The sequence below is a fragment of the Astatotilapia calliptera genome, chromosome 23 (genome assembly GCF_964374335.1).
Source record: "Astatotilapia calliptera chromosome 23, fAstCal68.1, whole genome shotgun sequence".
NCBI lineage: Eukaryota > Metazoa > Chordata > Actinopteri > Cichliformes > Cichlidae > Astatotilapia > Astatotilapia calliptera.
This window is the reverse complement of record NC_137443.1, coordinates 5,179,402-5,193,546: the sequence shown is the minus strand read 5'-3', so window position 1 is coordinate 5,193,546 and position 14,145 is coordinate 5,179,402. Positions and strand designations below refer to the sequence as shown.

Below are 14,145 nucleotides of genomic sequence, written 5' to 3'. Positions count from 1 at the left end.
AGCTTCTGTTTTATAACCTGTGCACATGTAGTAGCTGAAAATGTTCAATCTGTGGTGGCACATATCACAAATATCATAAAAATCTCATTAAAGGTAATACAATCTAGCATAAACACAGACTCGTGAGAATGATGGCTTGTTATGTAAGAACAAGAGGGACAGACAGCAGATAGGTGCAACTAAGTATGAAAATATGAACTAGTAGCTATTACATAATATTTCACTGAAATGTTGATATTGTATGACAAATATTTTGCTGCCTGAGCAACCACAGTAGCGCTCCTGGGATCTGTGTGTATGAGCCCAGTCAAAAGTGCTCCTCCATGTGGGTGCAAACTCACAGGACTCCTGTGCAGTATTTGTAAAGCAGGAAGTTGGACAGCTCTTGAAGGATTGGCTGGCTGTGCAGGGCGACAAACTGTTCCCGACAAACCTGGCAGGAAGACGAGGCAGAGAGAAGTGCACTTTGAGTTAGTTCGGTTTAAACGTTTGACCGTTTGACTCTGGCTTGCTGACCAACTGAACAATGAATGGAGCACAGAAGAAGAAAAAAATCAAGGGATGCAACCAAATCTGGCAAATGGACCAGCTCCAAGAGCTGAAACAACTTTGCCTTGGCTGTATGTTTTCTCCATTTCTGCTTCAAAACCCATTTTTGTCAAATGTACTGAAAGAGAAGGTAGGGTGGAAAGAATTTATTAAAGAAGATAACAGGAAAAGATGAGCTGTGTTGTAATATTATTGCGTTAGTATTTCCATATTTATGCAGGTCTGGATATCACGCAGGTCTAATTAAAATCAAATTATTTTCCATAACTTGAAAGAACCCCATGATACACATTTGCTGGCTCGAGGTGACTTAATTTAATAGCTAATTAACAGTCATTCATGAGAAGATCATAGATCATCCAGCACAATATCACACGGAATCTCTACAGGCACGTCAAACTGCTTATCAGAGACCCTAAAACCTTTGCACCCTTCTGTAAATGCTGATATCGTACTGTGCAAAAGTCTTGAGCCACTCGTCATTTCTTTAGATTTTGTTGCCAAGGAGCCAAACTCTGTAATTTTCTTTAAAAAAAAAAAAAAAAAAAAAAAGGTCTTTGACTTTCCTTTGGACTAATTTTCAGTTCAGTCATTGTGCCGAAACCTTTTTAGAGGAACTTGTTTTGTTTGTGTGCTGCACCTTAACTCTGACCTATGAATCATTTCAACATAAAAAAGGCACCAATACTCAAGGGACGAACCTGTGTTATGTTGTTACACATAAAAATGTAGCCAGTTTGTTACGAGCAGCCTGTCACAAAAACATTTCTTCTTCCATTTCTTTGCTTGAACCTATGAAAATTTCCAAAGATAACACAATTTGACAACCATGACAGCATAAAGTTGCATTTTTGCACCAACATGGTGATTCCCAAAGAGCAGTTAGCTGAAAGCTAATATCGCAGCACACTGCACCATGCATCCTTAAAAAGATATCCAAGAAAACCAGAAAGTAGAAAACAAAGTGGAGGACAAAAACCAAACCAAAACATGTGTCAGGCCTAAACCTAGATCAAGCCTAGACCTTCAGCTTATTTATCTTCTCTAATGTTCAGTGAAAGCTAATCTGAAATCATCTCAGGGGAAGGGAGGCTGTCAAGAAGCCATTCTAAAGGAAGGGACATGGGGAGAAAAGACTGGTGTTTGCCAAATTACACAAGAACTGGACTGAAAATCAGCGATAACACATCTGATAGAGTCACGAATCCAGATTTGAAAGTTCATGGTTTAACTCCTCATCAGAACAAAATATATTAAAGTCAATATCAAATATTGACTTTCAAGCTTTTTAGGATTGTAAAAACTTTTTTTTGCCTTCTAAACTGTATTTGCATGTATGTTTGCAGATTAAGTGCTGTAACAATTTTCCTCACCATATATAAAGAAACGAAGAGTGGGTCAAGACTTTTGCACAGTACTGTAAATATACAGTAACATATACGGTTTTACTATCAGACTATTTCTCCCCCACATCTTGTTAAAAAAAAATCCACACCACCTTTTTAAAGTTTATATGTCTGAACGTATCAGAAGAGCTAGAACTAAAGTTTCTTTCCTTTATGAGTTACCTTTATCAATTATGTTGTTTAAATCAGTTTCCTTAAACTTTTAATTATTGTTATCTGTGGGTGCATTTCACAGTGAATCAGAGGTGTACTCCACACCTCACCCAGCACTGATAGGATCCGTGCCCTTTTAATAGGATGCACAGTCCAGAGAAATTGGCAGGTGAAGGAAGAATCAGTTGCCATTAAAACAAGGATCTACTTCGTGTGCTTAGGTGTTGACCAAGATATTTAATACCCTCCGTCTACTGCTGTGTTCAATTACCTGTGTAATGAGGAAGGCGTACACTCACACAGATGAGACGGAGAATATGCAAGGGAATAAATATAGTGAGAGGGAACTGCTTCATTGGTTCTAACTCCTCTGAGACTGGGTGAAGACATAAAATCCTGACTGCTCTGAAGCTACATCTACAGAAAATTGGGGCCTTATGGTAATTTGATCCATTTTATTCAATGCTGTGTCTCAGTCTGGGCCTGATGACTGAGTTTCAGCTGGCGGGGGCAGGCAGTCATTTATTCAGCACATCAGCCTGTCTGCTGGTGCTACCTGCAGCCTGTATATGTACAAAGCAGTGACAAAAGAAGTTTGTTTCACTGGCATCACCAAGCTGTTCTCCCAAAACTGAAGCACTAGTCATAGGTGCTGCACAAAATATTTTTATCACCTGCTTCGGCTGTAGAAATGCTAAAAGAAGCTCAGGTCTCAGTGATTTCAGAAACACAAAAACACTGCTCAGCTTCGACTAAAGAAAGCAAGACATAATCAGTGGTGTCATTTTTTAACTTTAATTAATCAGCAAAAGAAGGCAAGCACAAAACCCTGAATATACATGATCAAAACATGCTGGAAACAGCTGTGAAAAAATGAAGTAATCTGCACAGGCGGGAGCAAAAAAATGACTGCTTTAAAACATTACCTTGTTCATGGTGTCCACAGTGAGCGCATGCGTCCAGAAACAGTCATGAACTGAGACAAAAGTCAGACCAGAACTGAGAGAGGACAAGAAGAGAGGAGACAAAGGCATCATGACAGGTCACGTGCAGCAATTACATCACAGAAAAAGGACAAAAGAAAGAGTAGACAGTGGTCTATAAAAGGTAAGTGCACAGGACTTTATTAGAAACCTAGCAAGTCAACAGCAGTTATTCATTCAAAGCCAATTATAGTGTCATAAAGAGGGAATGAATTAACAGAATGATGAATGGACTTAATATGAGACTGCACTCCTATGGGATCATGCAAATACAGAGAGTGCCAATATCTGACTCTATAAAAATGATTCTGTAACACCAACAAAAAACGTAAAGAATCTTTTATTTCAGGCTTTTGACACGTTACCTGTAGCAGTGGAGAGATGTCAGCATCATGTGTGTGGAGTCCAGAGAGTGAATGAAGTTTGGTGGAAAAGCATTCTTCTGTTTAACTGTGTCTGGTCTCCTGTGAAAAGACAGAGAACAAAGCGCAGACATATAATACCTTATATAGTTATTTTCTCTAATGGTTCCTGTACACAAGCTTGAAATGGCCTCATTATGAACCGTGCTCATAATTCCCCAGAGTGAGACAGTTACCAATCTATCATTTTTGTTTATGTTTAAGTCTTTGTAAAAATAAAACCTCATTTAAATCTTTCCACCATCCCCATCAATAGTGTCTCCTTGTGCACCTCAGGTTACTTCAGAAACTATGTGAGCTTTGCTTCATCGAAGATACGTTCCAATCACTTGCACGCACACATCTGCGAAGCAACAGGGGAAATTTGTGCAGACCCCAAACTCTGCATAAAACTTCACGTTAAGGATTTCACTGGTGTGGAGTAAGCGGAGACCCTGGCTACAGCTCAGAGACAAAAGTGGAGTTTTCCGTGGAATAGTCCTTCATGCCCAAGCCTGGAGGCAATACTCAAGTCAGGAGCATGACCCGGAGCAAGCCTTCTTGTTTTTTCCAACAGTCACAGGGTCAGAGTGTCCGTCCAGAGCTCTACTGTAACATCTTTAACTGTCTGACATATTAAGTGCCAAATGTCCCAGCCACTGTGGCCTTATCACATAACTACTTAACTATTGATAAAGTAAATGGGTACACATGGGTAGCCATGTAGGTCGAATATAGGTCGGTGTAATAGTCATTTACATTCTATACTAGTATAAGCTTCTTGTAAACAAGAATTTAATGTACAGTATATCAATAAAGACCAACTTTCCCACTGTAAAAAAACAACCTGTTTTATACTTTCTTCTGATAAAGAGAGTACACGCTATTTAACTTGAATGTTGACACATGCTGTCTGTGTGTCAAGGATCATTATTGAAGTGACTGCTGTTGCTTCAGGTGTGTAAATGTGAAACTAACTTTAGAGAGCAACAATGATCCTGCTGTTATATCAATGTGGAGGCATGCAGCTTGCTGCAGTTCACCAAATATGACACACACTGAAACTTTGTTTACAACAGCGTCTTTTATATTTAGATATCTATAAAAGTATAAGGTGCACAGTCTATATGCATGTGTCTAATCCTTGTGTGCACATTGTGTGGATATGTGGGGAAATGTTGGGCGTTCAGAGGTTTGAGGGAGAATATTTGGTGGAGATGTCATGGTATGACACGGTACACTTTAATGCAGCACACTGTAAAGACAGGAGGAGGAGGGGGAGTTTTTCAGGCCCAACTACAAAGTCTTTGATCTACAATACATGTCCTTGTCCCCAAAATGAAATTCACTTAAAACAGTTTTGAGCTCACTGAAGAAAATCCAGCATGTGGTCAGATGGAGACTAAAAATGAAAGCTGTGCTCAAAGTAATGCAGTGCTGTTCGATGAGACAGCCATTAAGGGGAGGTCTACCAGAATGAAATCACATATGGCTAATAGATTTGTAGGTGGAGTCACTGTACATTATAATGGCACCTTGTGCTAACCATTATGGACTGTTAGATCAGAGGCTGAAAGATAAGGAAGCCATAATGCCCATTAACAAGTTGACATTCTGATCCAAGAGTGTTCAGTGGTCTTTATTACATTAGTACTAATGACCAATGTTGGACCTCTATTTTGAACTACACATCTGTGGTTCACATGTTGACCAAATCTATCCACATTCATACTGAATGAGTGATAAATAAAAACCTGCCACGGTACAGAAAGATGAAGGCTGTGTTGTCTTTAGGCCAGGCTTAACTTCCATTAACTTTATAGTTACTGAGATTATTTCTTCAGAAAACCTTATCAATGAAATGTCATATTATCTTTTTCGCCAGACATACGCACAGATTGGAGCTTAAGAACTGTGTTTTATTTAAACATGTCTTTAATTAGAGCAGGGCGATATGGCCAAAAATATTTATCACGATATATATTTGAAAATTTGCGATAACGATATAACCGACGATATAATTGATGCGAGACAAAATACAACTCCACAACATTACTAGCGCAAAAAGACAACCTTCCATTTATTTTCACTTAAACAAGAAGCTGGTTTTTATGTACATTAAAGCTTTATAAAAATGTAACAGTGCAAATGCAAATTCCTTGCTGAAAGTTTAACCAAAAGGCATTTCCAGTAGAAATGGGCTGACATATCCTGAGCATAACCATGTATAATATCCACTGAAGTTAAAAAGAGGTGCTTTGCAACATTAAACTGCAGTGTGCAGTACGTATTTTTCGGACCGGAAGGTGCACGGGATTATAAGGCACATTAAGCGAAACAAAGCAGTCAGATAAATCAAACTTTATTAAACTCATTCTTCTTGCTTCCTCCACTTCTGTACCATTGATTCATTAATGTTGAATTCTCTGGCAGCTGCTCTATTCCCATGTTGTTGCAGTATATTAATGACTAACCTCGTATTGTGGATGGATTATCTGTTGTTCTCCTGACTGAAGTTTGGTCCGTTTACAGCATCCTGCCATGCGATTGCATTTGTCTCTAACCATGAAGAACCTTCACGTTAACTTTTATAAGTGGAAAAGTGTTAGTGTTCGTCCTCCAGCTTCACTGTTTATGTTATGCTAACATAGCTGTGTCGCTAGCGATCACGTAGCACATCATTATATACCAGCTAGCCCAACTTCAGTAACCCTACAAACGTCACTGCTGTTTAGTTTCCTGTCTTCATTTATGTTGGAAGTGATAGCAGAGCTGTACGTTTGATTTTTTTCAGAAATCTCTCCGTCAGAACATGCTATATCATGCTTAGGTAACTAGCAAAACTAGCGAGCTAACTTCCGCTAGCTTCCTGCTAACTTCTAACTCCGTTAAATGTAATAACTTTTGTTTTCATGGATGCCTGGAAGTTAAACTTTATAGTTACACCTGGTAAAGCAGCAATGCTGATCGTTTTATTAAAGATGAAAGAATTTAGACAGTTTTTAACTCTTAAGTGATGCTGCAGTGTTGTTTGACCTGACGCACACGGAGTTTAGGACCCAGATTACTCCCAGATTTAAGAGCATCTTAGTCCGACAAATATGACAATAACAACGGCCGCTTGCATGTTCTGCAAAAAAATGTGCTTTGTCGTGTATCTGACGGACAAACACCAAACCAGTTCCACATCACGGAAGTTGCACCATTTTTACAAACCAATTCTGGTTCATCTGTTTCACTCAACAATCGGCCATGTGCGTATGAAAACAAAGGCACTGCGCATGCGCGTTTTACTCCCATTCTATCGCGATATTTCATTTTCCTATCGTTGCCTAACATTATACTGGTATTACCGTGAACGGTATAATATGGCCCAGCCCTATCTTTAATTGTCCACGTTTTTTTTTTTTTTTTTTTTTATAGGTCGAGAAGTCTAATAAACTTTATTTGATTATGGACAATAATGTCCAGCTAATAAAAATCAATGTAGGAGGAAGAGCACACATGAATTTATTACTGTTAATGGATGCATCGCTAAGATTATTAGTCATAATTGAGCTATAAAAGTCACACTGTGGAATAAAGCCCTGCTGTGTGGACGGATTTCAACATAAATATTTATTTTGTGCTATGTGATCTCCGGGGCGCAGCCTGCTTTATGCTTACAGAAGTAATACAAATGCAATGCTGGTGATTCTGATGATGAAATTGGTGGTTAAAAAACATCCTGCCAATCTGCATCCCCTGTGTTCCCATTACCCTGTGCCTGTGCCATTCAAATCCTCTGGGCTGCCACAGACGACAACATTCTAATGGGAATGCAGAAAGAGCACAGACAGCCTGAGCCAAAGCTAAATCAAACACACAGGCATAAACCATGACTGTCTCGGTCAGTCTTCTTTTCCGTCTGTCCATTTTTCTTTTGGCTTGGAAATGTAGACTTACCAAGTGCTTTCAGTTCTGCTGTTTGAGCTTTAAGCTCAGCAAAATCAAGATTTCTGGACATTTGTTTGCAAGCTCGCTTGCGTATCAGTGCACAGAAATTTTTTTCTTTTTCCTCACATGCACACATACACAAAAAACAAAAATGTCAGATTTAAATCACATAAGCCTAACAGAATGTAAAGGTAGACAGGGAGTACTCTGAGTCTCTGAGGTGAAACTGCTCTCTCTACAGAGCAAACAAGCAACTCTTATAGGGCTTGAATCAAAAAGACTGTATTTCACAGCACAGGCCTGGATTAACAACACCTGTTTTTTTAAAAGAAAAAAAGAAGACTAAAGGAAAAAGCAAGAGAACTGAGAAAAAGCCATCAGTACTCCCTTACTACTGCGCCTTCTTAAAAACGATACTGCTGGATCAGTTTACCTTAAGGAGATCATGCAAATATGTGTGGTTCTGTGTATCTGTGTGTGTGGAGTGAAAGGCCAAAGAAAATCACAATGGTTGTGTGGAGTCTGGCTCAGAATGTCAGCTTGCTTCCGCTGACAGCAAATCTCAAGTTTCGGACTGAACTCTTTCCTCCCTCTGACTTCTTCTAACCCTTGCCCTGTTTTGATATTCAAAGGACTGGATCTGTGGTGTACTGTAGATGTCAGACTGAGGAGGATGGCTGTCAGTCTTTGTCATCTGTGTCTCCAGTGCTCTCACTCTGTCATTCCTAGACTCCATTGCTGTCTCTCACTCTGTCTCCTTTTGTTCTCTGCTCACCTCTCTGTCTTTTCTTTAACCTCTCTATCCACACATTTCTAGCTCTTTGCAGTTTTGTAGATGGCAAAAAGAAATTTAGTGATAATTCATCTTTCAACATGTTGAATTCATTGGCATGTTATAGCTCAACCTCTCTTGGTAAATTCATCAGTACCAGAAGATGAATGTTTGGCTTTAAAGGAGTGAAGCCAATTTACATTTAAGAACTATTAAATTTCAACATTGAAATTCTAGTCATGAAGACAGTTATTTTGCTGTATGACAATTGTATAACTCAAATTTAACCCTTAAGTAAATTTTAAAAAGCATTTTTCAGGCTGTGTCACGCAATCTTTAATGTAGAGTACTATGCAAAAGTTCATTTTGCCTCCAAAAAAAAGAGACTTGTAACTTTTTTATAGTGGTATCGAGCAAAACTTCTCTAGGCTTTCTTTGGGTATCGGCTGCCTGACCATTTTCAGAGGAATATTTTATTCATTGTAGGGCTGCACGATTTTGCATAAAATGAGAATCACGATTTTTTGGCTTAGAATTGAGATCACGATTCTCTCACGATTTTCTTTTCCAGTATAAATATTTATTGCACTTATTAACTGCACATCAACTTCGTAACAGTTGAGACTGAACATAAAAACAATAAATAAACATAAAAACAACAAATGTCTCACGTTTTGTTGTTGCTGCAAAATGTTGTACTGCTTGAAATTCCGTCTCCACCGTTGCTCGACACTGCGTGTATAGAGCAGGTAGTGCAACAATAGAAAAATAGTTGCGGGACGGCACTGTGTAGCGTTTGTCTAGGGTGTTGATCATTTTCCTAAATCCCTCGTTTTGCACAGTGTTGATGGGAGCCATATCTTTGGTCAGGTGATAAGTGATAGCCTCCGTAATTTCTTTGTGCCTGCGGGAGTTCGACAGGTATAGGGAAGCGCTGTATAAGGTTCCCGTTATTGATGTTTGGGTGGTTGACCGGGACAGATTTTCTCCTGCCACTTTCTCGTCATCCCTGACGTGTTCTCCGTTGTTTTTTCCCTGCTAATGTTAGCATCACACGGCACAGCTTCTGTATCACGTTGTATAAGGCTCCGCCCTTGTCATTTGTTGAGCAGGAAGAGTGAGCGCTTGTTTTCATGCAGAGTACGTCCCGGATCAAAATGCGGTACAGTCGTCGTCGTCTTTTTTTTTTTTTTTTTTTTTTAAATCGTTGTCATTTGGAAATGAGATCGCACATAAGTATGAATCAAGATCGCGATTTTCTAACGATTAATCGTGCAGCCCTAATTCATTGTAAAGTCAGACTGGCCACTACAGGTCTTATGGAGTTATGAATTAAAATGTTAATTTTTTTTGTTCAAATCATTATCAATATTTACAAAGGAGAGCATGGGAGAGGTGCAACATCGAGTAAAACACTATGCAGGTCTTGTTGTGTTTTGGAGCTTTACAGCCAATTGTGTTGGGGTTGTTGTCAAATCTGACGTAATTATGATTTACTGATCCACCACACGATACCATGTGGAAAGCTTCTGATTGGCAACATTTGATTTTTCAGCGGGGTAACTATCATATACACACTGCCAATGTAGTAAAAGCATACCTTTAAGAAGAAAACACATGCTTACCTAAGGGAGTTCAAGCTGTGCTGGAGAATAAAGGTGCTAATACCAAATATTGATTTTCGAATTGTGCAAACTCTGTTTTTTCCTTATATACTGGATTTCCATGTATGTCTGAACATATTTCAAACAATTGCTGTACCCGCTTCCCATTTCTTAGAACAATATAAAGAAATTAGGTGTGGTTAAGAACCTTTGCACACTACTGTAAAAAGTGCCTCTTATTATAGAAAAATAAGTGGAATATATTTCACCATTTCTCACATGTTAATGCTTTCTTATCTTGACTGACAGATTTTGTAGCCTGTGCAGCCTCTTCTTATTGCATAATCCCATCTTCTTCAAGTTAATAAGGTATTGAGCCAGTTATTTGACTTTCATTACTAGATCTATAAATGAGGCTTTGTGGAAAGTGGCCTGAACTTATTTTTCAACTCATTTCGATCTCAGTTCCACTTATAATTGAAACAGACAGTGTGCTTTCAAACTATGCTTTCAAAGAGGTTCCTAAAAACCTCTGATGCCATTTTCTACTTTATGACAAATGCGAAGATATTTCAAAGTCTGAGTATGCAATTAGTGAAAACAGCTACAGGAGACAGTGTGGCTGAAGTGCCTCGAAGTGCAAGCTAACGGCCCCAAGGGAGCTCTAATTTCCACATTTCTTCACCTCTATAAGCTAACAAGAGATTTGTCGAGTAGTCTGAAGGTACATTTCTAAAATTTGTGACTACAAAAGTCAAAGGCAACCAAAAGAAAGAAAGAAAGAAACAAAGAGCCTGAAGTAATTACCCGCATTGTGTTCTTGTTCTAGGTCAATAATGGACCTTTCAGCTGAAGACATCAATGGGGTCACTTTACATATGCTGTGGGTCAAGGTTAACAACGCAAGAGGAGAAACTGACAGAAACAGGAGAACTTACTCTTTGGTGTCGTGGCTTATCTTGAGGTTTATGTGCTGCATGGTACTCTTCAGCTGGAGAGACAAAAGGAAAAGACAGAGTCAAACTCTTAAATGATACTGGAATTCTGCACAAGATGTTCCTCCTGTATTGGTCAGGCTCTCATTTAAATCTAGTTGTTTAATGGACATTTCAAAAATTGAGAAAAAAAATAAACAAAACAAGGTAAAGGGCTAATGATCATCCCTCTCTGAACTAAAATTGTTTATAGTAGACGCTAGAGCAGGGCGATATGACCAAAAATATTTATCACGATATACATTTGAAAATTTGCGATAACGATATAATTGACACTAGACAAAATACTTTACAACTCCACAACTTTATTAGTGCAAAAAACAAACCATCAATGTATTTTCACTTAAACAAGCAGCTGTTTTTATGTGCATTAAAGTTATATAAAAATTCAGTGCAAATGCAAATTTCTTGCTGACAGTTTAACCAAAAGGCATTTCCAGTGGAAACTGGCCGACATATCCTCAGCATAACCATGTAGAATATCTACAAAACTTAAAAAGAGGTTATACACACACACACAATACAGTAATATTATGTTGAAGCGCAGTACGTATCACTCCGCGAGGCGCCTGCCAACAATAGCCGTAATGCTCCAACAATCCATCAAGCGGTGCGGCTTCGTAGCTTAGCAAAGTCGTACTAAAGCATTTGACAGATTTTCGAGCGCCGTGTACCACATAAAATCATTTCGAGGTCAGTAAACACAACCAGAATTCATACATAAGACACACGGGATTATAAGGGGCACTGTCGATTTTCAGAAAAATCAAAGAATTGATTTTAAGTGTGCCGTATTTTCCAAAAAACACGGTAATAACGACGGCCCGCTAGCATGCTCTACCAAAAATAGTGCTTTGTTGTGTATCTGACGGACGTAAGCTAAACCAGTTCCACACCACTGAAGTTGCAGCATTTTTACAAACCAGTTCTGGTTCATCTGTTTCATTCAACGATCCGCTTTCGCCCTTCTCATTCTCCGCCATGCTTTTTCCGCCATGTGCGTATGAAAACAAAGGCGCTGCGCATGCGCGTTTTACCCATATTCTATCGCGATATTTCATTTTCTTATCGTTGCCCAACATTATACCGGTATTACCGCCCAGCCCTAGTAGACGCCCAACACCCTGACCTGATTATAGGCTGAAAATGTCATTATTCGCCACCAAAGGGTTTAATAACACATAGAATAGTTTCAGACATTAACTGCTTATTTAGATCAATGAATACATGGAGCGGTACAGATACTCCACCAAGAAGAATTAAAATATCTGTGGTTTTTGTCTACAGTTAGGATTTTAGTGGTCCAACCCCACAATAAGATTGATTTTTAAAAAAACAAAAACAAAACAAAACAGGGATCGATTCCAGTGAATCCAGCATTCACTTACACACACAGGGACAGGGGGGGAACATCTAGAAGTTGCATTTGTATAAGAGATTGAAAAGAGAGCCATAGTAGAAAAAATGTAATTAAATTGAACTGTGCACTGTGGGTAATGTAGGCTTTGACTCCTTAGATATCCATCATGAGTCCAATACTCATGTATGAGCCACCAAGAAGTGGCTTCCATAGGGCTATTATCCACTTAACCCTAATAAATAACTAGCAAACCAAATTAAAAGGAAGGATAAATGAAATGCAGCATTACTCAGGCTTTTACTCATAGTTATTGCTGATAGAGAGAAGACTTGGTCCCTGTAAGATTGGAGTCCATCCATTTAGCTGTGCCAAACATGTATATCAGGTCAGTCTTTCCTTGACCCTTGGAATCATGCCTGGGTGGGAATGAAGGGTACTATCAAGAAAGAGATACTTCTAGGAACAGGCAACCACACTGATGAATTTGCTTGCCTTGCACTGAGCCTAAACTAATGTTATTTTATTCTTTCCACTGTTGGAATGGAGCGTTGATGCTGGTTGATGCCATTTATTACCTTCAGAGTGAAACACATTTATCTGTACTAAGAGTAGTCCAAGTGCTTTTAATGTCATCGCATATCATTTTCACTGTTCAGAACAAGTTGAACTCACAGCATTATGATTGAATGGAAAATGTGTTTGAGTTTGTTTGTTCCCAATAATTAATGAGCTCTCATTAAAACAAATTTGCATCCATTTCCTTGCTTTTTAGGTCAACACGTGGACTGCAACACAAACAGGCAAATAATAATCATCAAATCCATGTTGAGTAGCATGATGGCTGAGTGATGAGCCTTTCAGTTTGGGTGGCTTAGGTGTCCATTAGATGGATGCTTCTATCAGTCACCGGCTGTTTTTGACTCACCGTAAAATCTGTTTTGTCAAAATTTGTTTCTGGATTGGGTCAATCGTTTCATCCGTTTTACTCTTCATAAGATAACTTTTTCAAAGTGGTGGAAACACACTGTGTAAAATGTGACTCCAGTGATCTGCACATCAGTTACAACTAATTACGTTAACTGGCATCAGGCTAGTATAAACTGGGTGTAAAAATAGCATTTCAAGACATGAGTTTTATATAATAATAATAATACTAATATATAGAGTTCCTTTAGCATAAACGCTATGATCTGTGTGTCTTTTTCAGGCAAGGCCTTTTGTCACCAACACTACGCTAAACCAGATTCTACACTTACCACAACACCGTGGCATGAAGTAAGGGTTCAGATACAAAAACTGGAGTACCTGCACATTGAAACATTGAACACTGTAATATGAAAAATTAGCATGATGCTGCAATTGCAAAAAAGCGGAAAGTTCTGTGGCTCATCTACTAACAATATGCTAATTTATAAACAAGGACACGGTCAGTTAATTTCAACAACCACCAGAATTCCATCAAGAGCATTACAAATTAGTGAGCCAAAAATAAGCAGACCTGATTAGGTAAAGAATAGCCTAATAATTAAAATATTACAGAGTAAGTGTAGGTATTCTACATGTATTTCTCTCTGAAAACTCAGATGAATGAGAAGCAGCTGAAGGACAATCAATAAGCTTTTACGGACAAACTCTTGTGTTGGAAATTGCTGGGGGCTGAGTGTGGTGTTTATCTAAAGGATAGATACATTATTACAAACTTTTCCATCATATAAACCTGAAAGCTGTTTGTAACAGCTGACCTGGACAATATGTAGAAGAGCACAAAACATTATTGATAGTCAGATCCTAAGCCCTTGGTGTGTTAATGAAGATACTGTTACCATGCCGCATGCATAAATGCACAGATCGCCCCTATTTTCATTCACTCATTAAAAGTGGCATTTCAGTATAGTACATAATGGCTTCAATAGATAAATTACAGAAAAAAGAAACATGAAAAGTTGCTGTGTGTGTGCACACTGCTGAGAAAAGATTTTCTATGTC

General features: G+C 38.6%; 1 protein-coding gene across 1 annotated transcript in view; it reads right to left on the bottom strand.

The window, feature by feature from the left end:
* polrmt (polymerase (RNA) mitochondrial (DNA directed)) overlaps positions 1 to 14,145 on the bottom strand; it is a 54,514-nt gene that overhangs the window by 4,404 nt on the left and 35,965 nt on the right. Inside the window, exons 16-19 of the mRNA XM_026159254.2 lie at positions 10,743 to 10,795; positions 3,457 to 3,555; positions 3,035 to 3,107; positions 342 to 433 (exon numbers count right to left, since the gene is read on the bottom strand). Of these exons, the coding sequence (XP_026015039.1) occupies positions 342 to 433; positions 3,035 to 3,107; positions 3,457 to 3,555; positions 10,743 to 10,795 (317 nt within the window). The remainder of the gene's footprint in view (positions 1 to 341; positions 434 to 3,034; positions 3,108 to 3,456; positions 3,556 to 10,742; positions 10,796 to 14,145) is intronic.